The 27,878-nt window shown below is 52.4% G+C and overlaps 6 protein-coding genes across 6 annotated transcripts; 2 read left to right on the top strand and 4 right to left on the bottom strand.

Annotated features, from left to right (window-relative positions):
- Nucleotides 1–655: 655 nt before the first annotated feature.
- Nucleotides 656–3,252, top strand: SMAC4_05559 (uncharacterized protein). Its single transcript, XM_003349228.2, has 2 exons — nt 656–2,054; nt 2,134–3,252. The coding sequence occupies exons 1-2, from the start codon at nt 1,814–1,816 to the stop codon at nt 2,787–2,789; spliced, it is 897 nt and encodes a 298-aa protein (XP_003349276.1). The 5' UTR covers nt 656–1,813; the 3' UTR covers nt 2,790–3,252.
- A 150-nt stretch (nt 3,253–3,402) lies between these two features.
- On the bottom strand, nt 3,403–7,625 carry SMAC4_05558 (uncharacterized protein). Its single transcript, XM_066090310.1, has 2 exons — nt 7,211–7,625; nt 3,403–7,053 (listed from the first exon to the last, which is right to left on the bottom strand). Exons 1-2 carry the CDS (start codon nt 7,296–7,298, stop codon nt 3,431–3,433), a joined length of 3,711 nt encoding a protein of 1,236 aa, XP_065945991.1. The 5' UTR covers nt 7,299–7,625; the 3' UTR covers nt 3,403–3,430.
- Nucleotides 7,626–13,622: 5,997 nt separating this feature from the next.
- On the bottom strand, nt 13,623–16,178 carry SMAC4_05557 (60S ribosomal protein uL18). The gene is made up of 3 exons (XM_003349226.2): nt 15,949–16,178; nt 15,768–15,805; nt 13,623–15,695 (listed from the first exon to the last, which is right to left on the bottom strand). Exons 1-3 carry the CDS (start codon nt 15,967–15,969, stop codon nt 14,831–14,833), a joined length of 924 nt encoding a protein of 307 aa, XP_003349274.1. The 5' UTR covers nt 15,970–16,178; the 3' UTR covers nt 13,623–14,830.
- A 181-nt stretch (nt 16,179–16,359) lies between these two features.
- Nucleotides 16,360–17,689, top strand: SMAC4_05556 (uncharacterized protein). The gene is made up of 2 exons (XM_003349225.3): nt 16,360–16,615; nt 16,715–17,689. Exons 1-2 carry the CDS (start codon nt 16,433–16,435, stop codon nt 17,537–17,539), a joined length of 1,008 nt encoding a protein of 335 aa, XP_003349273.2. The 5' UTR covers nt 16,360–16,432; the 3' UTR covers nt 17,540–17,689.
- A 497-nt stretch (nt 17,690–18,186) lies between these two features.
- SMAC4_12609 (uncharacterized protein) lies at nt 18,187–22,888 on the bottom strand. Its single transcript, XM_003349224.2, has 2 exons — nt 20,859–22,888; nt 18,187–20,802 (listed from the first exon to the last, which is right to left on the bottom strand). The coding sequence occupies exons 1-2, from the start codon at nt 22,521–22,523 to the stop codon at nt 19,465–19,467; spliced, it is 3,003 nt and encodes a 1,000-aa protein (XP_003349272.1). The 5' UTR covers nt 22,524–22,888; the 3' UTR covers nt 18,187–19,464.
- A 1,385-nt stretch (nt 22,889–24,273) lies between these two features.
- SMAC4_05555 (uncharacterized protein) lies at nt 24,274–26,449 on the bottom strand. Its single transcript, XM_024655727.2, has 2 exons — nt 26,202–26,449; nt 24,274–26,114 (listed from the first exon to the last, which is right to left on the bottom strand). Exons 1-2 carry the CDS (start codon nt 26,287–26,289, stop codon nt 24,400–24,402), a joined length of 1,803 nt encoding a protein of 600 aa, XP_024511568.2. The 5' UTR covers nt 26,290–26,449; the 3' UTR covers nt 24,274–24,399.
- Between the last annotated feature and the right edge of the window lie 1,429 nt (nt 26,450–27,878).

Genomic DNA, 27,878 nt, shown 5'->3' with positions numbered 1-27,878 from the left:
GTTTATATGCGAATGAGTCTTTGCCGTCCCGGACAAGGTGTCCCAGGCAAGAGTTGGACCGTTGGTCTCGGGGTATGTCGCTGCCTCGTCTGAATAAGCAGTCGTAGGCTTTCTCTCAGCCGGATTGAGATGCGTCGACAGCCGGCCCAGTCTAAAATATGTTTCTCTGCCGTTGGTGTTGGTGAAAGTGGAATGGGAGGTTGAAGTCCGTCGAAAGTTGACAGAAGCGGCCAATCAACTGAGACCAAATCCTGGGAATGTGAATGGAGAATCGATCTTTTGAGCTCTCTGCTGCCCGTGATCCCAGATAATGATGGTACTGATTGATATGGGCCCGCCCAAATAACCAATCCAGAAACGTCGATGAAATAATCGAGTGTGTGCCAAAATGCTGTTTCGCAAAACAATGTACTTGTATGTTTGGCGGGAGTTTTGGAAGTGTAGAGGAGAGGAGCAAGCAGAAACGAAGACGACTTGGAGAAGTGAGTGGAAGTCGGGGACTGGCGTTGACTGAAGGGAAGGGCTGCCTGTGCACGGACCCCTACCATATCTACTCAAGGTAGCTGGAAGTACACGCCCAAAAATGCAGGTACTGGTAGGCACCTAGCCCACTGTAACTGCCTTTGGCTTCAGCGGTCCTTCACTGACTTTGGCACCTGCAACAATCCCAAGGCAGGTGGGGCCAGCCCACACCGGCAGGCATGACGGGAGGTCAGCTCCCAACAGCAAGTGGAAAGTGCCCCTCGACAATCAACAACCAATGTCAACAAGACAAAACCTCCCAGCAACAAACATCTTCTCCCACATCTTCCCAGCCATCTCGACTCTCGCGCACCCCTTTTTCACGGCCAGAATACGTGTCAACCAACAAACACTAGCTCAAGTAGCCGAGGCGAATTAATTACTACCACGCGCTAGCTATCAACATCATCGCATAAACAAATTGTCCATCCAACAGAGCTGCCACTATCCTTCATCCCGACCACAACGCAAGACACGGACTCATCGTTACGTCTACATACTTCGTTGTATTAGTAACTCTACCGTCACAATAGTGCTGGGACGCTCTACGAGTCGCCCTCGATCGGGCTCAGACAAGGACGACGAAGGTCCGGACAAAGACACAGGCGCATCCCCAGACTCGCGACAGTCCTTGGAAACCACGACAGGGCAAACAGCCAAATTGGCAAGTAGAGTTCCTCTGGAGCCTACACCGAATACAAGATCTCCATTCATCCACGGCTCTGTCTTGAATCCACAGCAGCAACGCCGGCCACGAGAAGGCTCACTACAGAAGGAGAATAACGACCCTGACCAAGCCCCTTCTTCCAACACACCATCCCGTCGACGTAGGGAGATTCTAGAGCCGCCAGCTCTCGAATGGATCCGTGGACAGACACGAACGAGTACATCTAAGGACTAGAAACCTGATTCTGCTGCGACTTCGGATCCTTCACCAACACTTCCTTCTGCGCCAAGGCCCCGTTCTGCAAGCATTGTTCGATCTTCGGACACACCTCGCGCGTCTCGCCTTGACCTAGTTCGAGATATCAGCGGCGATAACGTCACACAGACCTTGGAAGCTGCCGGTGCTTTTGCTAAGTTTGTTGAGGACGTAAGGAACCTAGAAAAGTCTGTCACCCGACCTTGTGTACCCAGGTTACCACCCCGGCCGCCTCTCCCTACTCCGCGCAAACTTCCAACATCATCCAGCGGCCGTCAAAGAGCGAAATCACTCCCAGCCGGCAAAAGAGCCTGGTCGAACCCCAGAAGAGACAAGTCAGAAGAAACAGACAACGAAGACGAAGAGGACATGAACGGCATGCATGCTGGAAATATGCCCGCGGCCATGGTTGGCCTCCCTACGCCGGCAGGGCACCAAGCCGAGCTAAATTACATCTACGGCTTGGTTGAGGAGTTGAGCCGACAGCTTGCGCAGAATCAGCGCGCCCTGGAGGAGGTAGTCTCGGGCGTTGGCAAAGTGCGCGGGCGAGCAAGGTCACAGTCTCTGACAAATGACGAACTACTCAATGCCGCCGGGGAAGAACTCAAGAGTATGTCTCTCCCGCCCTCTCATCCTCTCACTTACACGCCCATAACCTTACACTTACTAACTCATCTGTATCTGCATAGACCAAGACGAAAACATAGACCAACTAGTCTCCATCCTCACGGAAGCTCTCGAAAAAGCCAAATTCTCTCGCGACGCCAACGCCGCCCTTTTGTCTCAATACTCGCAAGTCATGTACACCATGCTCAAGAAATTCCACGAGTACAAAGCCAAGCACGTGTCCGACGTGGCCGCCTGGCACCACTCGTACCGGGCCCAGCTCGCCGAGGCGCGCGCGGAGAATAGTCGGCTGCGCGAGCAGATCTGGGAGATGCAGGCGCACGCGGGCAAAGCCAACGAGCTGGTGCGGCGGTTCCGGGCCGAGTACGACAAGGACGAAAAGCGCTGGGAGCGCAATGTCAATACCAAGGCCGTGAGGCAGGAGCTGAGGTTCTGGAAACGCATGGCGATGCCGGAACTGCCAGATGATGACGAGTTTTGGAGCGATGATGATGATGTTATTGATGGGGCGGAGAAGGAGAGGCAGAAGGAGATACAAAAGTTGGATGCGGAGCAGCAGGCGCAGGCTGCGCAGGCTGTGGCGGAGGAGGCGGCTGCTAATGAGGCTGCTGCTGAAAGTAGTGGTGGGTTGGGAGAGATGAGTGGGAGTGGAAGTGGGAGTAATGGTTCTGGCCTGACGGGGGTACCGCCGGAGGTACCACAGCCGCCGGTTTCCTGAATGAACGTACGTACGTACGGCTTGAGGCCATAAAGGTGGTGGTCGTATACTTTTTTTTCGTGTTCAGCGGCGTTAATAGGGGTGTCAAATTACTTCTGCATATAGTTTTTAGGAGTGGGAAACGTGTATACAAATCAATTCGTAAGCGACTACAGTAATCAAAGCGCAATAAACGATAATAACCGTGAAGCGTGAAGGGTCATCTCGAGTCACCTCATTTCACGGTTTGTCTACAATAGTTCACTTCGATGCCCAAGTCAAGTGAGTGTAAGTGTGTAATAGAACAAATATGCTGTTGCTGTTGATTTGATAGCTACGACATGAGGAGCTCGATGCGTGAAAGCCCAAAAGCTCCATAACTAGCTAGGTAAATAACTAAATCCCTTCCCAACGACAAAACAAAAGGTGTTGTTGTCTTTTTCACTGACAAAGAACCTCCGATCCTGATATGACAAAACTCCAACCAACCGGCACCAAAAAAAAAAAAAAACGCCCGCATGTGCCTTGCTTTGCTTGCTTCCCAACACCAACACCCCAACCCCAACACCATCCACCCGCCCTTAAACTTGACAGACAGCAATAATCATCTTAACTTCCCCTCCCCTCCCCTCCCCTCCCCTCCCTTGATACCAACTCCGTAATTACTTCTTCTGTTCCTCAGCAACCTTCTCCTTCTCCTTCTCCGCGCCCTTCAACCTCATCGTCAACTCCGACGTCCCCTGCGCCCCCGTTCCCGCGGCATTCAAACTCTTCATATTCGCCTCGCACTTATCTGACAACTCGGCATTCCCCTGAACAGGAGCCTCGACATTCTTCCTCGCCATCTCCTGGCTCTCCACGAACCGATCCCAATGCACCGGGTCCGCATCCCTTAGCTTGCGCACCACGTCCTCCTTGTTCTCGATGAAGACTGCCACGGCGCCGCGCTCCTCGACCATCTTGGTGTACTCGTCGTCGTCGAGTTCGTCGAAGAGCTCATGCAGCAGGCGGGCGTGGTTCGGGTCTGCGCCAATCATTTCCACGCCGCAGTTGAGGAGCATGTAATGCTCGGGCTTGACGATGCCGGAGCGGAACTTGTGACCGGCACGGAGGACGCGGGCTTCTTCGTCGGCGAGAGCGCGAGAGGAAAGAGAAAGGGAGGAGTTAGAGCGAACTAGGCCGCGGGGTTTGATGCCAAAGGCGGCGGCTTGTGCGGCTTCCGGATCTTCGGCGTCGTCGCCCCAGATGGAGGCGAAGGGGGCAAGGTCGATGGAGGAGATGGAGGTTCCCAGAATTTTCTCCGCGTCGTCGTAGGGGTAGGTGGTGAAGGAGGAGCCGGAGGAGATGAAGGAGGCCGAGTCGGCGGCGGTGGTGGAGGCGGGGACTTCCTTGGTATCAGGGAACTCGTCCTCGAAGCGCTTGATGATACCCTTGAGGGTGTTGTCGAGAAAGATGAGACGATGGTAGGCATGGGTGTCTTCGTGCGAGTCCCTAGCCTTTTGGATGGCGGGTTGTAACCTGGTGCGGATCTTTCTTGCGCTCAGCAGCAGGTGTTTGGATGTCTCCTTGGCCTTACCGACTGGAGCATAAGGCTTGGTGTGCACATGGCCGGTCTCGCCGTCGCGGACAAACTCGCCCGATTGTCTTCTAAACTCTTCGTCGCAGTTGTTCAAGCAGCAAGTCAAGGCCTTGACGACACCAGTGCCACCGATCACGTAGTCCTCATCCGGCGCAATGTCCAAGTTCTCCTCTGGATCGTAGGGCTGAGTGACATCAGCACCAACCAGGCGCTGAAGCACATCAGGGTATTCAGGCTCAGCTGGGAAGTCTGGTAGGCCCCCGGTCATAGAGGTGAAGTTCGAAACACTCGACATTTGCTCACCCATGTTGCGAAGGCAGTAAGCAACAACCTGCTTAGCCATGGCCTTGACGAGATCGCTCGACTGCTCGTTGGGAACCTCGATATCCACGGCAACCAGGCTTCCTGAGACCCTCGCGGCAGAGAGCAACGACGCAAACAGCGCACAGGCGGACTCCTTTGCTTCATCCGTGTTTGCATCAGTCAGTTCCACGATTTGTGGGTTCTCCAAGAAGCTGACATGGGCAAGGCCAGGGATTTCTGGCAGAATCTCGGCAAGGGCAATGACTTGCTCAGGGGTGAGAGCGCAATCAACGAGATGTATCCTCTTCAAAGACGGCATCGCGGGCAGGTACTTGCGCAATACCGCAACCGCACTAGGCTCGGTGTTGAAGAGCTCTTGGTTGTGAGACAGATCGATATACCGTAGCTGAGGCAGCTTGACCAATGTCGGCAGCAACTTGGACAGAGCTGCTGGTGTCAAGTTGCAATCAGCCAAGCTGAGTGCCCACAATGGACAGTTTTCCTGATCCAAAGCTTCCGTAAGCTTGTCAATATGCTCCCGCAGGTCATTGCCGCCCAAATCAAGGCCTTCGCAAGTCGGTGTAGCCAAGAACCTCTTGACGTGAGCGAGACCCTGATCTGTGAGGTCGTTGTTGGCAAGGACAATCTTCTTGATGCCGCACTTGAGGACGCCGTCCATGATCAAGCCAAGCTGCTCCGTGGTAATACCAGTTTCACCCAAGCTCAGAAGAGTAAGCGTTGAGCCCCCAAGGCGTTCCGCAAGCGATTTTGAAAACAGTTGACAAAGATCCATGGTCTTCTTCGCGTCGTTCGCTTTTTGAGTGGCTGGGCTGTTGGGCTGCGGCTGGGGGAAAGGAACCTGCGAAAGATCCAGAACCTTGAGGGTGTGGCAAAGGTAAACGAATAGGCAAATATGCTTCCACCCCTCAATCCCGATCTTGTTGTTCTTGAGAATTAATCTCTCGACAACGCCGCCTTGCGGTGTTAGCCCATCGGGCCCTGTATGGTGCTTTCGTCGCTTAAACGAGTTCTTCCTGGCAGCCAACAGACCGGCAAGAATAACCCGGAGGCCCTCATCGTTCAAACCGCAATTGTCCATAATGATCTCTTTGATCGGGACCACAGCCAGATAGTCGCCGAGTGTTACCAAGTCGGGTAGCTGCAGCCAATATCCGGTAAGGTCCAGCTTCTCGACCACTCCCTTCTCGGGTGCCATATTTGCGGGGTCCATGAGTTGCTCGGTGATCCTCTTGAGGATTGGCGTCTCGCGTAGCTGACAACAACGGCGGTATATCCTGACTGGATTCGTAGTCGGCATCGATTGCGTCCGGCGAGCGGAGGCCTCGGGCTGCTGTTGTAGCTGCTGCGGCTGCGCGGGCGCGGTACTACTACCACCGTCATCAGAGGAATCGCTATCGACGTGGATTTCCATGGGAATGATACCATTCGCCTCGGCCAGTTTTCGCTTCTTCTCTTTCCTAGCCTTCCTCTCTTCTTCGCTCTTCTTCTTCTTTTCCTTTTTCCTTGATTCTGCGGCGGCCTTGGCGGCTGCTGCTGCCTCTGCTTCCTTGCTATTCTCCTCTTTCCTGTTGGTAACCATGATGGTGCCATCTGGTGCTACGTGGGTAGTCACCACTTGGGGCTTTGCATTTGTCTTTTTCGCATCATCTCCGTACCGCGGCATGGGCGCAATTTCGACGTCGACGCAGAAGGCAACTCTGCGAAGTTTAGCCTGATTTAGACCGTTGATGTCACATCGTTCCCTGTGCTGGTCGACATTCAAAACCTTTCGCTCTACCAGACCGTGATTGTGCCCCTTCGTTCCGTGGGGTCCCAGTGTCCCGTTCGACGACGATAGCCTTCGGAAAATGTGGAAGACGCCGCCCTGGGCGCGACCAGGCGGGGCTGGGATGTAGGGGCCGTCGCCTTCGTGTTTTGTGGCGTGCTGAAGGACAGCGTTCTTAGCAGGATTGACCTTGGGCACGGAAAACTCGGCGTTCTTGGGAGATGTGGGATTAGTCTGAGGCGGGCTTTGGGCGGCACCGTTTGCGGACGAGAGCTTGGAGGCGATGTTGGAGAACCACGAGTTCCTTCTCTGAGGGGAAACGCCGATTGGTGGGGTCTTTACTTCGTCTGAACCAGTTCTCGTGAATCCCGGTCGCGCGGGCGATGGTGCTCCTATTGGGATCGGTTTCGCAATTGTGGTAGTTGTTGTGGTGGGGGATGCTATGTTTTGTGGGCTCGATGGCGCACTGAACATGTCTGTCCTGAAGCCATTGGTTGTTGTTGGTGCCGACGCTGGGGCAAATTCCGAAGTCGAAGTGCCGTTCGAAGCAGCGTAGGGAATGTCGAGTGCCTGTTGCGATAATGATTTGGAGAGAGAAGCTCTCCTGCCGATCTTGTCTAGTAGATGGAAGTTTGTGTCAGTTACGGTTTGTTACCAAGGGTCGCGACAAAGGGTCAGAGTTGCTTGTTGGTTGGTGGTGTTCCCGCGGCCCGGGCCATGGAACCCAACCGTCCGTGTTGTTCAAGTTATGGGTATATGTAAGAGCGAGCGAACCTTTGGGATTCCCGTGTGTCATCCAACTGACGTCTACACCGTGGATGTGCTCCATCTTGGGAAACGACTCGGGGCCGACCGTCGACATGTGGGCGAAGTGTGTGTTCAAGGGGAATTAGGTAGGCAAAAGTGAAAAAGGTCAAGGTCGACTCGAGATATTGGGGAAAAAGGTGGTTTTGGGGTCTTGCCCCCTTGGAAAGACAGTGTAAAAGAAAAGAAAGGCCTTGGGACCTGTGACAGGGAAGCGGCGTGGTCAGGCCGTGTCTTGGAAGTCTTTAGAGTGTCGAACCAGTTCTGGGATCCTCAGAGTACTAGATTCCCGTTGCTGCGGTACGTAGCGTCGTAAACGTGGGGTGTGGCCAAACGTGAGGGTCCTGGTTGTCTCTAGTTTCTTGAAGGGCGCTTGTCTCGTCTTGTCTTGTCTCGCGTTGGGCTGATCACTGATCGCTGATGGGTTTTTGCTCATTCAGCTGCTGCTGCACGGCCAGCCCAATGGTGAGTGGGCAGTGGTTGATCTGTGGTTCCGGGAGGGTGTACCGGTTTGGTGTCCTGTTAGGGAGAAGGCCTGTGTGGTGGTTGTATCTGGGCTGTATGTCTGGCCCCAGATGCCCTCTGTAAGTACAAGTACTTGTTGTATGCTTGTGACTTGATTGTGCAGACGTCGAAGGCTCACCAGATGCAGCTGAGGCGATTCGATCAAGGTTCAAACTAACTGCCTCTAACAGCAGAGGAAGCTATTCTGGGAAAAAAGACAAGAGAAGAAAGGAAGCCATTATGATGTCGGTAGAGGTCGGATGGAAACTGGAATCACAGAGTCTCTTTTGGACGGAAACAGAGCTGGAGAGGGATGGGGACCTTTCAGGGTAGCAACTCTCCATCACTGCAACTAAAAGACAAGGTTATGCCGGGACCTTAGCACCTGCCCAAGTGCCCACAGTAGCAGTTGTCTCTCCACATGTCCACAGTCCACCCGTAGTGTACATGGTGCCCATAGTCCACCACCAGCTGCCCGCCCCATTCGTGCCATTGCCCACGAACCAAGTCGTCGTTCGACGCGGAGTCCGTTTTTTAAGCTTCAGACGGGGTAATGTTACAGGACATGGACACCACTTTCCCTCGCTCCCCAATGTGGCCTCCCAATGATGCATTCGCGCTAGGATGGAACTCGGTAAGTTCTCTCTCACTATTTTTTGTTGAGCGCGGTTCCTCACTGGCCAACGGGCAACGAGCTGGATATCAAAAAGACGGGATGTGGATGGAATGGGGGAGAATCACAAGCAGCCACACGGCAGCTTCCTTTTTATGTTGGTGTCTGCACATGAGAGCTTACAGTAACACTGCTAGAACTGCTTCTTGCATCTGATGTGATCAGTGCAGTTTTTCAGTGTTACTGTCGTCTTCGACTACCGAGATGGCCCTCTTGTCTTTCCATGATCTGGACCACAATAGACACAGGAACCATCCAGGCGGCGACACTGAATCGAAATGGGTGGACGATGGCGATGGTAGTGTAGAGGTATGGCCACCTTCTCTTCTCGGATGAGCCAAGCCGTTCCTTCGATAGTCGTCAGGAAATCATCATCCTGTCCTTCGTAGTGTAGAAACAATTACATATGCACGCCCTGAAGTAGCAACCAGGCCGGACCTTGTAAAAGCGCGCAACATCCGCAAAGAGGAAATGCTGCCAAATGCCACTGACGAATGAGGTCGGCAGCTAACCAATGTGCTGCACAGAGGAGAAAGGGGAAAGCGGCGCATCACAAACCACCAAAAGGCCCTCACCCAAAAGTCACCAGAGAGGCGCCACCTTTCCGAACACCCTGAAAGCCAAAAAGTCCCCACCACGACCGACATGAACATGGACGAAACTCCTCTTTCCCGTCCCCATCCATGGATTCATGAGAAGCCGCGATGGAGACTGGCCGGATACGCCTTGTGCTGGCAGCGCTGTTGGCGGCCACTGAAATGTCGCTGCCAAGCCGTTTCCCGGTGGATAAAGCCTTGTTAAATTCTCGCATGTCCGGATGCCGGCCATTTGGCACTCTCCGAACGACACTGCATAACACAATTTGGCCTTATCAATCCAGTCGGGATTTTGGGGGACTCCAGTTGCTCTGTGTTTCTCGATATATCCGGCCATCCCCCGAGTTTCCGTCCCCCGTTGCGTTGCTAGAAAGCCAAAGAACTTGACACAAGTTCAGCACATATCGTGGACACAAAAGGTACACACACCGCTCCATAGTCATTTTTGTAGGGTTGAGGTTCTACAAAATGTGAAAAAGTAGTTCATGCAGGGCAAAGAAAAGACGTCACACGTCAGCACACCAAGATTGGCGAACGCAGACCCGGTCGGTAGTGGCCGCAGTTCAGGTTACTATCTTCAAGTGGAAGTTGTGCGAGGTCCGCTATGCAGTCCCTGCGCCCCATCGGCGACATTGACCAGCAGCCGCACCGGCACCGCCAGCGTCGCAAGTTGGAAACCTCAAATCTTTTTTAAATAGATATTGAAAAGATACTCGTCAATTAGGTTAATGAGTGATCACTCTCTGGGGGCCTCGCTTATATAACAAGCTAACCGATTCTCTTAGTCTCTCTGAGAGTTGGATTTTTTACCTATAATACACAAGGTTGATAACGGTCAGATATCTAGATATAATTATAACCCAACCACCACAACTCGTATGAATATAATAAAATATGTAAAATGAAGCTCTTAATTACGCGCATTCAACAATGTATTTGGATTATTAATTAATAGTCATAATGAGTGTAAGAGGTGCAGCATAGTTGATACGGATGCTGGCTAAAAGAATTGATAAGGTTTTATAAAGAAAGAAGAGGAGAAAGAACACCCTTTGAGCAGTTGGGCCGGCTGCTCTAAAGAAGAGACGTGCGCACGCATAGGCCAACGTTGCCTGCCGCGAGAGTAGAGCACTCGCCTAGCAAGATTGATAGGCATTTTAGCCATAGGCACTAGCTCTATGACAATAGGTTATTGTGGTAGTTTGAAGTTTAGGTGGCCCATTGTAAAAGGTAAAGACTTTGTTACTAAAAAGCTCGTAATAATGTGGTTGTTATTGATTACTAAGAGAAGAAGAGAGTCTATAACGCAGACTGTGTCACAGGTTGACATTGGCTATATAGTGTGCATTCCGAGTTCTGCCTTGTAAGCAGAACATTATCTTATCTTTTGTAAGTTTGGCCGTCTGGGCATATGCACCCCAGCCTGTCATAGACTGCTATATAATTGTTAACGTGTGGCTAGTATTGTGTTTTGTAACTGCCTTGTACTATTTTGTAGTATAGAAAGCTAATTGAACTATGACAGGCTAGGGTGCATATGCCCAGACAGCTAAACCTACAAAAGATAGGACGATGTTCTGCTTGCAAGACAGAACTTAAAATGCATACTATAGCCAATGTCAACCTGTGACACTACCTCCCCTTAAAGCGAAGTTATCTTTCAATAATCTTCAAGATAAGGCCCCGGCCCCGGCCCCATTTCCGAGGGCGACAATGTCGCGGAGGATTTATCGCAATGCGACAGCTTATATAGCACTACCTGAAAATTCAACTTCCCGCTAAGTTGGACATTTTCCAATGGGCCGATACGTGGCATTTCGGTACTCTTCGATTTGCATACATGGTCCTCAATTGTCATTGCATTCTTAGGAGCTGTGCTCGACTAAGCGCCGACAAGAGTATCCCAAAATCGCCCTCGAAATTGCCACGGTCGGGAATCGAACACACCATTTAAGCAGAACATACTATGACAGGCTGGGATGCACATGCTCAGACGGCCAAACCTACAAAAGATAGGACGATGTTCTGCTTGCAAGGCAGAACTCGGAATACACACTATATAGCCAATGTCAACCTGTGACATAAATATAATAAAAATATATATAAAAGATAGAGTTCAACTAGAAGAATAAATTAATATCATTCACAGTTGGTTGTAGTAAAAACTAATAATATTGTTGTTATTTGAAGACCCTATACTGTTACAGACCTTGCGCATTATAAGTAAAAAATCCGATTTTCAGAGGGACAAGGAGAGTCGGTTGGCTGGCTGGTAGGCGAGCCTCCAAAGGGAGGCCCCACGAGGCGCCCAGAGGTGGCCTGTGCGTGCACCTAACCGACGAGTAATGATGGAGAAAGATAAGAAAGGGGCCAGCGGAAACTCAAAACTGACAACAGCCAGGCAGACGGCAACAATTGTCTGTTGCTGCAAGTGACAGAAAGCGTACATCCAAAGCGGATATCAAAACCCATATGTTTCCAAGTTCCAGCAACATGGCATCGCGACTCGGCCTCCGGCCTTTTTTCGCCTTCACTTCGCTCGCTTTTGATATGTGACACTTTTCGCGCGGGTTGTGACGCCGTTCGGGCAGCCGCCAACGTGCTCGGCCATTCAACAAGGCCAGCGAGGCCAGGCAGACAGGAATGTTCCCATTGGCTTTGGTCTTGGCATCAACTTTACTTCTCCGTCATTGCCCGCGCCCGCGACGACGAACGACTCGAAATACTTCCCACTTCACCACTTCCCGTCTCACGAACCACGGAACACGGACCACCCCGAGCACCCTTCGCGAGCAGCCCTCCGCCCCTCCCCGTCCTCCACCCCCTAAAACATCGGAGACACCCTCCCAGATGGGAATGGACGCATGGAGACGCAGATCACCACTTTTACTTCCACTTCTCTTCGAGTTCGCGTTTTCATCACCACAAACCACAACCTCGGGCTTGCGGGCAAGGGACACTAATCGTACCATGAGGATCCTCTGGTAACACCACCATCTTGGCATCCTACAGAACCAACAGCACTATCGACTACCACTGGCGTGGTTCATTACGTCAAAAGTAGTGCACCGGCACTGAGAGAGAGCCACCAACAGAAAGCAACATCTTGCGGAGTACGGAGTTCTGTTTCTTCATCTGTCAGATCTCACCTCTCACTTCTCTCGATATCCAATATCTCATCTCGTGAGACTGAAAACATCATTTTCACTTGCCCTGTGTTGCTGTAACCGAACCAAACCAAACCAAACCGATAACCATGTCTTGTCTTGCCCTGTCACGCGAGCCTGGCGAGGTTGATGTCGACAATGTCTATGTACACTACAGTGCTACAGTGCTACAATTCTACAGTGGCATCATGTCATCATCCAGTAAATTGGGGAGAGCGAGTGGGAGCGAGTGGGAGCATGACGGTTCATCACAAGTTCACAACCCCTCCTGGCACCTGTCTCCTGGCACCTGTCTCCTGGCACCTGTCTCCCGTCCCTGCTGGCCCGGCTGGCATCCCACAAGATCCCATCTTAATAGCCCTGACAGCCAGAATTCAGGGGTCCGGCTTTTTGTTTTCTGGGGAATTGTGATGTCAGGCAAGTCAGGGCCAAACTTCGGCCCAATCTTGATAACGAGACGACTACCAAAAATCAAAGTAAAATGAACGACAGCCGAACGAACGCCCATCACTTTCCCAAAAACTCACGGACCATGTACGACTCCTCGAGAGAGGGAAAAGCACAAGTTCCCTGGTGAAATGAGAAAAGTGACTTCATCAAATTTGTGGGATGATATGCTCGTTTGTACTTCGTCACTGATTCCTTCATCGCGGTTCCTGGACTGGCGAGCACGCCCCTAATTCCAGATGCAACTCCCACTCCCACGAGCCTGACGGGCATCTCAGGGGTAAGATCCGGACAAGATTTCGAGGACAAGAACAGCTAGAAATTTCTAGCCCTCCCTGCCCACCAACACCAGGAAGGTGCATCATGACCATGTGAACATTCCCATTCCTAAACCCAATGGCGACCTAGCGAGCTCTGGGGTCTAGACCCAGACAGCCGGACGCTACATTCCTGAAGCCAGTAGAGCCAGGAATACCCCCAATCTTGACCTTGCTAGACTTGCCCGTCGCCATGGTCTTCATTGACAAAATCGAGCATATCGACGACATTTCCAAGGGGCGAATTCACACTTCTTGGCTACCGTTAGGACCGTGATGCGCTTCGTCCCGCCACTAACCCTGAAAATGTTCCTGATGATTTCTCAAATATTGGGGATATGACCTCATGACGCATCGTAACTACAGTACACAGCAGAGAATCACTGGATTACACATCGGCGGCATATCTACACTACAACATCCCGTCACAAACGGTCAAATGGTGATGCCTAATACTGAATAATCTACTGCGTAGCAGACAACTTTCATTCAAAATCCTACAAAACCATCATATCGTCAACATAGAGGTTAAAAGAGGCTGAAAGGGCTTTGACAAAACTCCGAACCTCTTGAGAGTTCACAACGCTAGCAAACTAACAAACTGCCTCCTGGCGACCGACTGGTCGACCATTTACCGGAAGAGGATTTAGCCAGAATGCAGATTCTTTAGATGCTAAAGATGCTAAGACGCTATCTGACTTCAACATCCCTTGACATCAGATCAGATCTTCAACACTAGTTAGAAAGCATCTTCGGCTCTAACGATGCTGTCTGGTGTCTGTCTCATCTCAGACGGCCACCTGAGCCACTCTAGCCACCTATCCGTAACCTGTGAGCCTGTCATGGCAGATGCACTTTACTTTTCCAGCAGCTGAGACTTTCGTTGATGATCATCCCGATATGGGTAATGGGATAAATGGGAAACCGAGTGTAGCCTTTCATTGCTGCTCGCGCCGGTTACCTTCGCCGGTTTAACTTTCCCATCCCTGGATCACCAGTCCAAGTGTTCGATAGCACAACCTCACCACACCACACCACCAGCTGACCGTTAAGTGCTCACCAATGACAACCACAAGATGACCGTTCACCTATCACCACATCTGTAACCACTCATCACCAACGGCACGATCTCGCACGGGTATCTGTAAGCAAGGGCTTAAGGGCAACGTTCTCGCTGTTATTACCTATTCCGTTGTCTACCCTCCTGTTCGTTACAAGTAGTTGTTAACTGCCAACTCCCTGACACCTGATCGAGCTACCTACTCGAGTGTGATCCATCCATCATGAACCATTGCGCTGGGCATGCTTCACCGTGAAAAAAGTTTGCAAACCTAGCTGCTGATCCCCCGCATCTGTCTCGGTATTTCGCGGTTGTTGTCTTGGTTTCCTATGGTTAGCTTCCCCCTACGAGGTTACCACGAAACAATATAGCGCACAGTAGCGGCCAACGACTCGTGAGATTTTAAGTCGATCTTCGTCCTTAAAGCAAATGGCATTGCTTGGCGGTGGAAATTGGAGGATACCTAGCCGACTAACATGAATCGTGTTTCATCAGATTGTGCCTGCCCTTCCTCTGTAGCGGCTTTGAGTTCGCAACAGTTATGTAAATTACAAGGGAAACTAGACAGACAGTGTCGGTTCTCATGGTGGAAAGAAAGATCAGAATACGATTTGTGGTATCACTTGTGAAGAACGCCGTGGCACATGCTTTTGCTCAAGACAGAAGAAAGTTGATTGTTGGCTTTTAATTGAACCCCTTTGAGAGACGATGTCAATGTTCCCACAACCCAGATGATTTCGCACCCATGCGCATTGAATGAACAGAACCCGTTTTATCCTCCCAAAATGACGTTCAACCCCTAGCAAAGACCAAAACAACCTCCAATTTACTCCTGGAGGAGAGCGGCAATGCGCTCCTGGACACCAGCGGCGCGCTGCTCGCGGGTGAGCTTGGTCTTCCTGTACTTGAGGGACTCGGCCTTCCACTCCTCCTTGGTCTTCTTGGGAGCATCAGACTCGGCCTTCTTGAAGGGGTCCTCGCGGATGGCGGCGTGGGCCTCGGCGTAGAGGTCCTCAAGACCGTCAGCCTCAACATCGTTCTCGATGTAGCGGTTGAACTGGGACTTGTAGCGCTCCTCATCGTCGTCGGCGAGGGTCTCCATGTACTCAGCGACGTGACCGCCGAAGATGTACTTCTTGAGGGTCTCGGCATCGAGCTCCTCGGACTCCATATCGAAGCCGGGGAAACGGTTCTCGGAGTGGGGGATGCAGATACCGCCGTCGGAGGCACCCTTCATGGCACCGAAGACACGGGCACCGGTGGAGGTGCGGGCAAGACCGACATCAAGGAAGCACTTGAAGGGGCGGCGCTCGCCATCGTCGGTCTCGGCGGCCTCGGTGAGCTTGTACTCACCATCAGCCTCCTCAACACCCTTGAAGGTCTCGTCGAGGCCGAGCTTCTTGAGGACACGGCGAGCGAGGAGGAGACCAGTGGCGTAGGCAGCGGCCCAGTTGGTGAGACCGTTCTCAATGCCGTAGGCCTTGAGCTCGTGGGAGTAGGCGGAGGCAAAGACCTTGTCGCCGGTGATCTCGGAGCTCACAACCTGGAGGATGATGTCGCGGTTGGTGAAGCGGACGACCAGGCGGTACTTGGGAGCATTGTACTTGTTCTTGGCCTGGGTGATGAGGCGCTTGCGGGCATAGTAGTCGGTCTTGCCCTCTCTTCTGCGCTTGTACTTAGTCTGGAAGCGACTGTTTGGCGAATGGAATGTTAGCGAACACCACGTTCCTTCTTGACTTCCTTGTTAGAGAATGTCTGCTTACCTGTAGTACGCGCTGTTCTTGACAAGCTTGTGGAAGGCCTGACAATCAAAAAATTCCCGAGTCAGCAATTATCGCTTCAGAATATTCCTCCAGTCCGAAGCATCTTGCGTTGACTCTTTCTCTCCTTGTTTTTTTCCCCCGATTTGCCCTCTGGAATGGTGGTGGTGATGGTGGTTTGAACGCAGTCGCTGATCTCGCTCATTGCTGAGCGGCCGCGACGCACGCCGTAGGTTTCGTCAACTTACCATTTTGACTACTTTTGCTGGGTGCACTCAACAAACGGTCTTGAGACGGGCTGGGTTGTCAGAAGGGAAATTTCAAGATCGCGAGCAAACTTTGGTGGGCAGGAATTTCGCACTACAACCCCACAGCCCTAAATGCAAGAGCGCGCCTGATTGGTCGGCTGGCCGCTGGGTTGTCAACTCAGGTTGGCGACGACCCGTTCACCTCGACATGGATAGAGTGCCACGGTGGGCGACGAGCGCCAAGAGTTGTGGCATGCACGCGGCAGGCAATTGTGGATACCCGCCTGCTAGTGGTGAACCTTTATGGCCTCGGGCTTCCGTAGCCGTCGACCTCTGGTTATCACTATCCCGAACCGAGGTTCATCATTGACTTCAGTCATCAATTCCTAGTGTCAATATGCGGAGGTCCAATGTTGACAGATGAATCTAAACATTTTTATACCACGAAAGTCCCGTGATTTTATACTTGTGATGCTTCCTGACGAGTTTCCCGCTGAATACATCATAGAAGCCATCGACAGCATGGCACCAACAGATCTCAAAGGGAAGGGGTTCGGGTCCCCCAAGCCCAAAGTCATCCTCTTTGACATTGGCGGCGTCTGTGTAAGTCAACATCACAACTTCACCCCTTCATACACATCACTACTTAACTTCCACCCCTCATTACAAGATGTCGCAGAACCAAAGACTAACACAATCCAGGTCGTCTCCCCCTTCCAATCCATCCTCAACTACGAACTCCGCCACTCCATCCCCCCAGGTTGGATCAACCATTCCATCTCGCGCTCCGCCCCCCACGGCTTCTGGCACCGCCTAGAAACCGGGTCCATCCCCATGGACGCCTCCTTCTTCGCCGGTTTCACGCGAGACTTACACAACCAATCCCTCTGGGAATCCTTCTACCGCTCGCAACAAGCCGCCAACCCCTCTCACTTCCCTCCCCCCGGCTCACCTGTGCCTCCGATCCCCCAGATCGACGGCGAGTGGCTGTTTCACGACATGATGGAGCACGCCCGCTCCCCAGACCCTTGGATGTTCCCCACCCTGAAGAAGCTGAAAGAGGATGGACGCTTCGTCGTCGCGGCGCTGAGTAACACTGTCATTTGGCCGGAGGGCCATAAGTGGGCGGAGAAAGACTTCTTTAGCGATCCGCTCAGGCAGCTGTTTGACGTGTTTGTTTCGTCCGCGCATGTCGGGCTCAGGAAGCCGGATCCGAGGATTTACCAGCTGGCGCTGGAGAAGGTGGATGAGTTTGCGCGGGCGAATGCGGACTCGGAAAGGGGCAAGAGGGGCGGTTGGGGAGAGGGGGTGAGGGCGGAGGATGTGGTGTTTTTGGATGATATTGGGGAGAATCTGAAGGCGGCGAAGAAGACTGGGTTTAGGACCATCAAGGTTGGCCTGGGAAAGGCGTTTGAGGCGGTTGATGAGCTGGAAGGCGTGACGGGGTTGAAGCTGGCGGGGGATCACCCGCGGATTGCGGTGAAGCCGGATTATAGTGCTGGGAAGGAGGCGAAGGCTAAGTTGTGATGATCTTAATGATGTGAATGCGGTGTATGAGATTAGATTATTGAATGAAGAGGAATTTTGGCTGTTCGCTTGACTTATGCTCCCGCAACGCATCCTTTGCGGATCTGTGAAGATCGGAACTCATTATTGTTGTAGTCGGTCTGTTTTCACTCATGATCACTGCAGGGAACATCTTAGTTAGATTGCTCTAGTTTCCATGCCCCAAACCATTGTCAACAAAATACTTCCGCAATCCAAAACGAAAAAGGAGGAAAGCTTTGAAGTGGTAGAAAAAAAAGTGTTGACCCGTACCGGACTCGAACCGGCGACACCCAGCTTACTTGGTAACAGCTCACGAAGAGCTCTTTCGCATTACTCCCGGGTGTGCTAGCGGACCATGGAAGACGGTGTCAGCAGTGCGTATTATATACCCCTAGTGGCTGGGAAGATGGGATGAGACGCGATGAAAGGGTCAAAGGAGTAGGTTCAAACAAGGGCTTTCTGGCGCAGCATCTATGCATTCTTGAGATTCCACAGGCAGCTAGCTCTGGGTGGGACTTCTACACAACCGTGGGTGTTGGTCTAGACACAATCATGTCGGTGCCAGTAGGCAGCTCCTGTCACTCATTACTTCGAATATTACGCCCTTGCGAGATGATAATCGTCAGATGCATATGTTGATATTTTTTACTACTGATTTACCAGATCTATATGGTCGTATGTTACGGATCTTATGACCATAACTTGAAGAACTACAAATGTCCAAAACCATCCAGAGCAACTAGCTCAGAGCAGAAGTAATATATAAATTTTACACTTCTAACGTAGTTTATACACCACCTTGACACTCATCCTCTTATACACATAACCGCTTTGCTCCTCATCGCTTTGACTGTCGTTTTAGTCTTCTCCTTTTCAAGTTTTGGTTTATTTTGTCTAAGTAGGTATCACCCAATTCACCTCTCAGCCCACCAATCTTTTCCCCAGCCACGAACCAAGATCTTTCCTTCCTCCTCTCCTCATACCATTAAACCATCCATCATCATTTCGCTCTTTTACCCTCCATAACATAATGCCCCAAACGCTCTCAGATCTCCCTCCCTGCAGCTCTCATCGCACTTCGCCTTTTCTAGCTTTGAGCTCCCCCTTTCGCCCTCTTCCTCCCAAAAGAGCATCTCAATTAGATATCATCTCCCAAGCCTCCATGATCATCACCAGAGATTTATTTCATGGCGATCGTGGCATTGTTAGATGTGAAAGGGTAGCCTCAGTTGTCCACATCTTATCCAGCAGTTCCCTCGAGGATTCGGAATGCGGATGAGGCTAAGACCTTCGTGTGAGGGGTAGGTTCCAGATATCAGTGAGGTATGGTGTATAGAGGTGTTGGTGGAATCGTGATTTAGTGGTGTAAGTTTGATTCGATGTAGTCGGGTAAAACGAGGTGGTAGATAGGCAGTGCTGAATGATGTAATAGTATGAGAGAAGCTTCGTCTCGTCTTAAATCATCAACTCATCAAGACGACCCGGAGTGTTCCCGGTCTATTTGTGTGGTACCGCCCACCCAGCTGCCTTAGGCGGTTGTATCCTCATGGGTGGCAGTCATGACGACCACGGACGGGGATCCAGGCATGTGGTGTACCGGATACCCCTGGCTCGAGACAATTGTTCAATCCTGCCTAACCGTTGAAACAATGTCTTTGGAACATTGGCGCCCATACGCCGACTTGGATGTGGCCTGCTGTGCCACCGTCGTTCATCTCTCTCAGTTTTTCGTAGTTGTTGTAACGTTCTTGAACATCGTCACCTTCATAACGCGTCCGTCCCCATTTGCTTTTGTACGCCGAGATGTTGGTATCTCCCAAAGCGTAACATGGTGGGAGAGATCGCTGAGCCGATTCCAAGCATGGCTATGCAACCCCTCCGCAAACTCTATTCCGTGAAACGTTTCAGATACGCTGGTAGAACAACAGGTAAGCGACCTTGTTGTCCTTGAAGCTATCATTATGTTGCTTGGAGGCAGCCTTCAAGCTGCCGCTGCCGCTAGGAGCAGCAAGACTGGCACCGTTGACGACGCTGCTCCACTTCTTGCCGTTAGCAGTAGCCTGCTTCCAACCCTCGTCATCACCAGTATCATCCTCGGTCATGGCGCCGAACCGGTTGCTGGCTGCTGAGCTGCCGTTCTCCTTGCGATCACCACCGGCGCCCTTGGAAGGCTTTTCCTCAGCGCCAGCCTCAGCAACGTCCTCAGGGCGAACACGGCGAATGACAGTGTCATCAATGCGAACCCATTCACGGCCGTCCTGGCGACGAACATCAACAGTATAGTGTCCGCCGCTGGCATTCTTTCCGTGATGATAGACAACCGTGATGAGACGATACTTGAGGAGATCGGCATTATCGGCATGGATAGTGTTGCGCTTCTGGCGGGAGACGACCTCGCGAGGGATTTCGAGCTCCAAGGGATATCCGACCTTCTTCCAAATCTTGATGGTACCATGGCCTTCAGCATCGAACTGGAAGCGTTTGAGATGTAGAATGAGGACCGGAGGAAGAGACTCAATGAACACCTGCTTGGTAGCCTTTGCGTCCTTACCATGGGGCGAATTGAAATCTCCGTGGATCGTCTCGGGGCGAGTAAGACCCCTCAAGGCATCAACAATGTTGCGAACCTCGGGAGCACCAATATCGAGCTGAAGAGGCTGATAGGGCTCCAGAGTAACGGAGCTCTTGAGGCCAGGGATGCGAAGCTCAGAGCGGAGTTGACCACCGAAGATTCTAGTGATGGGGGAGATCGAAGAGGAATAACCGGAAGTGCGAGTAATTGCAGCCTTTTGACGGGGTCCAACCTCGAGCCAGTCATCGCCAGCGTTGGAAGTCGTGGGCGAGGGCAAGGACGAGTTGGGCGCAGTAGAGGTAGTAGAAACCGGGAGAGTACGCATGACATGAGTGCACTCATCGTGGAGACCTTCAAGAAGGAAACCGAGGAACTCCTCAGCATCTTGTTGATGACCGCGGCGCATGCTGGCGAAACGAGGGAGCTTTCTGATGGCGTCATAGACAAACTCGGGGGTAAAGGCTTCACCGTACTGCTCAAGTTCCTCGCTCTTCAGGCGCCTCTTGAGCTGGTCGATAGACACAGCAGAATCGATCACCTTGAACTCGCGCATGAACATGATCATGGCATCGAGGAGAGGAGTCTCGCTGTTGAAGCTGTGGACAGCCTTCTTGCTTACTTGATCCAAGAAGTCGTAGAAAGGAATGCAGTTAACCAAAACTTGAAGAATCTGCAAACAGTATTAGATCACTCCTTGAAGCCTGAAGAGAAAATGGAGCGACTTACAGAGTTCATATAGCACATGTTACCAGTGTTGACAAGGCCGCGGGGCTCCAAAAAAGCAATCTTCTCGGCGGTCCCGACCCGGTATGTCTGAACAGCTTCAGCCATAGAGTTCGCCTTCGACTGAGCAAAGCTGGGAGCAACTCCAGCAGCGGCTCCTGAAACATCCGCGGTGGCATTGCCGTTGACAGTGGCCTGGGCAGCGGAAGCTGCAGAGGCGGCAGCGACAGCAGTGTTAACGGGGGCGACAGGCTTGGTGAACAAGTTGGCCCAAGACTTAGGCTTAGCAGGCGCGGGCGCGGGAGCAGAAGCAGGAGCAGCCTCAGCAGCCGGAGCCAAAGCATCGGGAGTCGAAGCAATTTCATCCTTAGCAGCAATCTCAGGGGTTTGCTCAGTAGTAGGGGCGGGACCAGCAGGCTTGACCTCAGCAGACGGCTTCTCCTCGCTAGTCGCAGGCTTCTCCTTGGGAGCAGCAGGCTTTGGCAAAACAGGAACCACGGGGAGAGCAGGGACAGCGGGAACGGGAACACGAGCAACTTGCTTCGCAGGCTTAGACGGAGAGGTTGTGATGGACTCAGAAACCTGGAACCGCTGGGATGGGACGGAGCTGGTTGGCGAAGTCGACGGGGTGTTCACAGAAGGAAGCTCTTGGGTCGAAGGAGTCTCAGACCGGGAAGGAAGAACTTCGAGCTTAGGCGTGCCCTTGGGGGTAGGAACAGAAGCCTCTTCCTGGACGTTTTCCGTGATATTTTCCGCCGGAGCAGCCGGGGTAGCCTCAGAGGCGGGTTGTTGACCAGGAGCTGTGGGAAAGCTGACATTTTCCGAGGCAGCAGAAGGAGCTTGCCGGCGCCTTCTAAGCTTTGTGCGAGCTGGGAACGGAGAATCCGGATGCGATAACCAAGGGAGAGAGAACGGCGGCTTGTCAGACTTTTGGGGCGAAGCGAAGTGCGAGTATGCGACCTCAACCTGCACAGGCTGCTTGGCCTCCTCAACCACCGGCTCCTCCACAACCTCTTGCTGGATCTTGACCTCGGGCTCGGGCTGAACCTGAACTTGCGGCTGTGACCGAATCTGTGCCTGGGGAGGAACAATTGGTGGCATCTGCTGAACCGGCGGAGTCATAGGGGTCGGGACGACGTGAGAGTGTGTCGACGAGGGCGTATGGGGGGCAGGAACAGGAACGAGCGCTGGCGCAGGCATGGGAGGAGCCTGGTAGGGGGTTGAAACGATGGGGGACTGAGGAGGAGCCGGTCGAGCGTAGGGGTTCTGGGGGACCATGGGCATGTAGTGCTGCATGGCCGGGGGCGATCGAGCGTAGTTGGCGGCGGGCGGCGCGTACTGAGGCATGCCATAGTGGCTCATGGTCGCGGCGTTCTGGTAGGCAGGAGGGGCATAGTAGCCAGGAGGAACGCCGTAAGGCTGTGGCATGTAGTTGGCGGCATACATGGGTTGGTGCGCGACATGAGGCTGGTGATACTGCCCATGGTGGTGGTGGTGGTGGGCGCCAGGATTGTAGTGGTTGTGGTGAGGCCGTCCGCGACGGGGACCGTGGCCCTGACCGAGATGGCCCTGGCCACCGGGGCCTCCTCCATTCATCCTGGGAATTCCCATATCGGCATTACCCTGCATTGGCTGCCCAGCCGGCAGATGCCCGGTGCTGTTCATCATGCCGGCTTGGGAGATGTGGCGGCGCGGTAGCTGCTCACCGGCGTGAGGCCACCGCAGCGAGTCGGAATGTGCTGGCGCCCAATGAGGCGGGTTGCGAGATGCCGAATCAGCTTCGGACGCGGGGTTGCGAGGTTGCGGGAGGAGAGAGCTTGGGTTGCCGCCGGTCGTGGTGGCCGGATTCGGTGATGACGATCGTGACTCGGCGATGCGAATATCGGGGTCCCGGGGGTTTGGGACTCGAGGGGAACGGAGGCGCCTAGCTTGAGGATTTCGGTCCTCTGCGGGCGTCCGCTTCTTTTGCTGGCAAACGACTGGAGGCGTCAAAGGTGCCGCCTATAATCTCCAGTCCTGCTTGCACTCGCTGCAAACTGACGGGAGGTGTCGAGGATTGGGTTGGTGACGGCGCGGCGTTGACAAGGTCCCGGCCGGTAAGATATGTTTTTGGAGGGGAAGGTTAGGCAAGGCAAGGCAAGGTAGCAGTAGCCCAGCCTCTCAGGTATTGAGGTGGTGTGGGTGTGGATGGGTTCTGGTTGTGGTGGGTGTGTTGTAGCGGCAGGAATGGAAGCGACTCCCAGCGAGTGAGTGGGTTGACAATTGGTACCCGTGGGTGTGTTGGTTCGAACGGCAAGGTACAAGTAGTGAAGTAGCAGCTAGCCCTGCAACTGGAGCCAACGGGACGCAGCAAAGTGGAAGCAGGGAGGGGCGTCCTGTCTGTCCTGTGCTGTTCCCGAAGAATTGGGTGAAGGTGGGTTGGAGATGCGTCACGTCTTGGAGGCAGATGGAAGTATTTTCACCACAAAGCAAAAATAATAAGCAGCGGTGATGTTTCGGCGTTGGGTGCCGTCACCACAAAAAAGTTTACAAGATGGAAGGTGAGAGACGACGGAAGGTTGAACAGAGAAAGTCAGAAACAGTGTGACAGAAGGTGGGCTGGGCCACAGCCTGGACCTGGCCCGCTGTGTGAGTGGCAGGCGCTCTTGGACGTGGAGCTGGCCGGTAGAGGGAAGGCGGCGGCGGCGGCGGTGATGGTGGCGGCAAGCAAACGGCAACCTCTCTCCCTTGACTGCGTCAGGTTGGTTCTGCCTTCCGATCAACGGAGGAAGGAATCAACTTGTGCCCTTGGTTCCTTCTGGCTCTTAACTCTTTCTCTTGTTGCTGAAACTTGCTCCCGTCCCTTCTAATGACTTCCACTTGTTCCTGTCCGCCGTTTCTCAGTACACCACCATCGGTTAGGTGTTTACTGTAGCGAGTGCATCCCGCCAACAGGAGCCATGACCCCGCGGACAGTTGGAAGCTCTAGTGGCAGGCGAAACACCACGATAGTGGAGCAACAACGCTCGGACCATATCCGATATAAGATCCAAGCAGCGATGACGCTCTTGTTGACTCGAGACACTCAAAAGTATGAAAAAATAAGAGAGTAAACAATCAATCTAAAGAGAAGCACGGTTTTATCTTGACTACTCCTGTGAACTATCTGACTGTGCTAAGCAATTCTGAGTACGTAATGTACATGTACGCCTGTTCAAAGCATGATGTAGGCGTTCAGCGTACTGACCTATACCGTGAGATAATATGTCTGTACATGGACAAGACGAAGACCGAATTAGACAAGATTCCACTATAATGAGACTCAAGTGGTGAAAAGAAGGTGATTAGCGGAAGTAGGTCTCTTCACTCCACTAATGTGTCTTCTCAAGAGGGCATCTACCGGTAACAACTAACAGAGTCTTGGCGTTGGTTCATGACTTCCAAGGTTGTAAGAATTTTGCGCTTCCAGGTATATATGATATCTGCCATGAATAATATGTACCGGTTTCTACATGTTCAGGAGATCATATGTCCTCACAACACCGTGATGAACCCGGATCACCATTTATTCATCCCTGAACAGCCACCTCCCATTGCCTCGCATGGCCTCACGCCATCTCTTCTCTACCGTCTCCCTCTCTCGCCTGTTTGCCTCTTCTCTCCGTTCCTGCTCTTCTTGTGTGCCAGGGAAGTCCGGGTCCCAATAACCCGGAGGTGAACGTGTCCGTTCGAATTGGTGTCTGTGTCTCCCAAAGCTGTTGGCCACAGCGATGGTCTTGGCCTTCAACCAGATCTCCTTCTTCTCATCCATCGTCATAGTCCCCAGACGGTAGCTCTCTGTCCCCAAATAGTCTTCCATCAACGCGATGTTTTCCTGTTTCAGCAGATGAGCTGAGCCACCTGAAGTGAGCTCACTCTCCGCCAAAACACGGGCAGTCCTACCACAGCAGTTTGGATCGGTGCAGCCCTCGAGCTTGGCACGTTCTGCTCTGCCACGCACGACCTCATCAAAAGCATGGGTGTAGCCGTTGTTCGCCTTTGGGTTGACCTTGAAGTCTTCTAGTCTCAACTCAGTAACTGGTCGTTCTCGAAGCGGAGTCGACTTTGCCATATCTCGAGCACGCCGCAAGTTTGGGGCGCTGTGGCTGCCTGGTCCGACCGCCGGAACCCTAGCCGGCGTGTGGAGAGGCTGCTCGCGCTGTAGCGGCGTGTTGGTATTGAGAAGGCTTTGTAACCTTCCAGGCTTTGGTGTGGTCGAGTCGGACGGTCCACCTTTGCCTTGTTCTTTTTGGAGATCAGGAGGCTCGGGGCTGTCTTCCGCGACATCAGCTAGGACATGGCCAAGTCTGAACTCTGACCGTGCCGCTGGTTTGGGGGTGTTGGAAGTGGTTTTGTCTTTGTCTTTACTTGTTGCGAGAGCTGGCCGGTTAATTGTTGTCTCTTCCGCGGCATCGTTGGCTGGTGGTTGAGGCGGGTCCCAATGTCTACGCTTCTTCGGCGTTGGCATGACAAATGTTGTTTCGTTGAGGTCGATAGTCTCTTCTGGAATGAAGGCGGGTACCACGCTTGTTATCACACGATCTGAGCTCTCTCTCTTGATTCTGTGGGGGTTAGATCTTGCTTCGGTGTCGCTATTCCTCCTCTTTCGGACACGTCTCTCGGAAATTACAACAGGTCCATCTGAATATGGCTCTTCCTTAATTTCCACTTCTTGTGCTGCACCCGTTTCCGTTGGTAGGGTCGGCAGCTCGTCCGGTACTGCAACAGGAGGCGGAGGATGCCCAGCCGCCCATTGTTGGTTGGCTTCCTTCAGCCTCGCCACCTTCCTTTCCAGATATTCAGCGTATTTTATCCATTTATCTCGCTGATCAATAATTTGTCGTGCGGCCTCCCCTCTCGAATCATATTTTGCTTGCAATGATTTGCAGAGCTTCTTGAGAGCCACCAACTTTTTGTCCTTTTCCGTTTCCGCATCAAGATTCTTAACAGTAGTGCGTGTCGTCCCAGTAACCGTGTTAGGCGAGATTTCTCCCAGGATTGAACGCGACGTTGCACCTGTCGATTGTTGTGGTACCTCCAAAAGAGTGTCTGACGATGCCGGAGCATCTTGGTCGCTGGTAGTAGTTGCCCTTGAAGTGGTGGAAGACGAGATTGGATTGACTTTCTTGATGAGCTCTTCCAGGTTTTTCATTAACGCCTGGTTCATCTTCTCTAGTTGCTCGACTTTGGCGACTAGCGCCTCCCTCTCTGCGGCAGAGGACGCATCTTTTTCGCGGGTTTCTAGAAGCGGGTTAGTCGATGCGTGAATAAAGCCGAATAAAAGTCTTTGACAAGTTCAATCTTGTAGCAAGATTTTGGATATCCTACCTGCGTCGAGATCCTTTCCAACCGTATCACAAGCGGCTTCTACCGCGGCGAGGATCGCGGCACGACCTTTCTGGTCCCAAAAGGTCATTGTGGCCAGTATCGAATATTTTGATCGGTGGGCACTAAAGCAAAGAACAGCAAATATTAACTTGAAAGAAATCAACAACAAAAAATCAGCCGCGCGAGAGTGTTGTTGACATGATTTCCATTGAAATCGTCGACGTCAGGTCACGAATGTTGGAGGCGCATGTAAGGGCGAATGTACCTTTCTTGGTCTAGACCAAAAGGGGTAAACACTGGGCAGGCAGCAACGAGCTTGAGCGCCACATCACGTGCAAGCTAGCTGTGTCTTGTAGTGGGGTCATGCCTTGAGCCCCACTCTAAATTCCGGAGGAGTGGGGCATGCCCCTGACAGGTGTGGGGCACAACCTTTCTCGAACTGCGGACATCATTTTCGAGTTCGAAATCCGACTTCAGAGGCCAGGAACGTCATGGCGAAAGGGCAAAAAAGGTTGGGGGTAAGCTTCTTGAAATGGCCTATCTTTTACAAACTAGGAATCAGAACTAACGTTGCAGACTCTTTAAAAAGCATTTGGACATATCGTTGTGTGACATGCTGTTCTCGTAGTCCCATGGCGGCAATGAACGAACCCGGAGCATCTCCGCCGAGTTTCTGCTCCACGCGGGGATGGATGGTTCGCATCATGATGATGATGATGATGTCTGGATGCCAGCCATTTTTCTCCTGGACCCCTTGACTAAATGGAGTACATACCTAGGTGGAAAATGCTTAGGTTCATCTCACCACATCTCGAGTCAGCAAACTGATTTCTTCACGAAGAATCTTCAGGTTCGGGAACATGACTTCCAGCGAGAATCTGAAGAATCGCACAGGGATTCGACCCAGGCGACTCTCACAGTCTCCGCTTCGAGTTTGTCGAAGGTCATTACGTACCACGTTTGCTCCTGCTCTTCGAGTTGGTGTTATACAGGGGTGTTCGTTGAGGCTTCAAGCCTGCCGAAGTGATTCCATCCCATCTGATATCATAAAAGTTTTGATAGAGATTTGGGATTTCATCTCTTCTTGCTTCGAATCTGGTCGTCCGCCATGCGCCGCGTAGGGCATGGCATTTGGATCTTATCTGCAAGACAGGACGACCGTAGCACGTGGCGTAGATCGGCCAAGCTAAGCTCACCCTCGGATTAAAAAAAAACGACTATTGAGACTTGAGAGGGGAAGATCAAGTGAAGCCCCTCCTCGTTTTTACTCTTTCAAGACCGCATTCTCTCGCCGACATCCCTGATCACCGTTGTGTCGACTGCAGGTAGCCAGAAACACGTATCACGGCCGTATTGGGTGCTTCTTGTTACTGGAAGAAGTCAATTGACTTTCACTTCGTGCTGAACCTCGTTCCCAGCCTCAAGTAAGCACCGGTCTCCATCTTTTGAGAGACACACATCTGCTTGAGTTCGGCACTATTGATCAAAAGGAATGCTGGGTTGTGAGCTGGACCACACCGGCGCAGGGGCATGTAGGTACCGCGATGACTCTCGGCTCTCTTCCCCTTCTCTTGTTCCTCGGACCACCACGTACCTGGTCTTCATGACGCGAATGTATCGTCGATTGTGACCTTGAAACGGTGGAGGGGACGGGACGGGAAAGAGGGGAACAACCAT

The sequence above is a fragment of the Sordaria macrospora genome, chromosome 2 (assembly GCF_033870435.1).
Source record: "Sordaria macrospora chromosome 2, complete sequence".
NCBI classification, from domain to species: domain Eukaryota; kingdom Fungi; phylum Ascomycota; class Sordariomycetes; order Sordariales; family Sordariaceae; genus Sordaria; species Sordaria macrospora.
The sequence above is the reverse complement of the archived record's forward strand: the minus strand, read 5'-3'. Positions and strand labels throughout refer to the sequence as shown.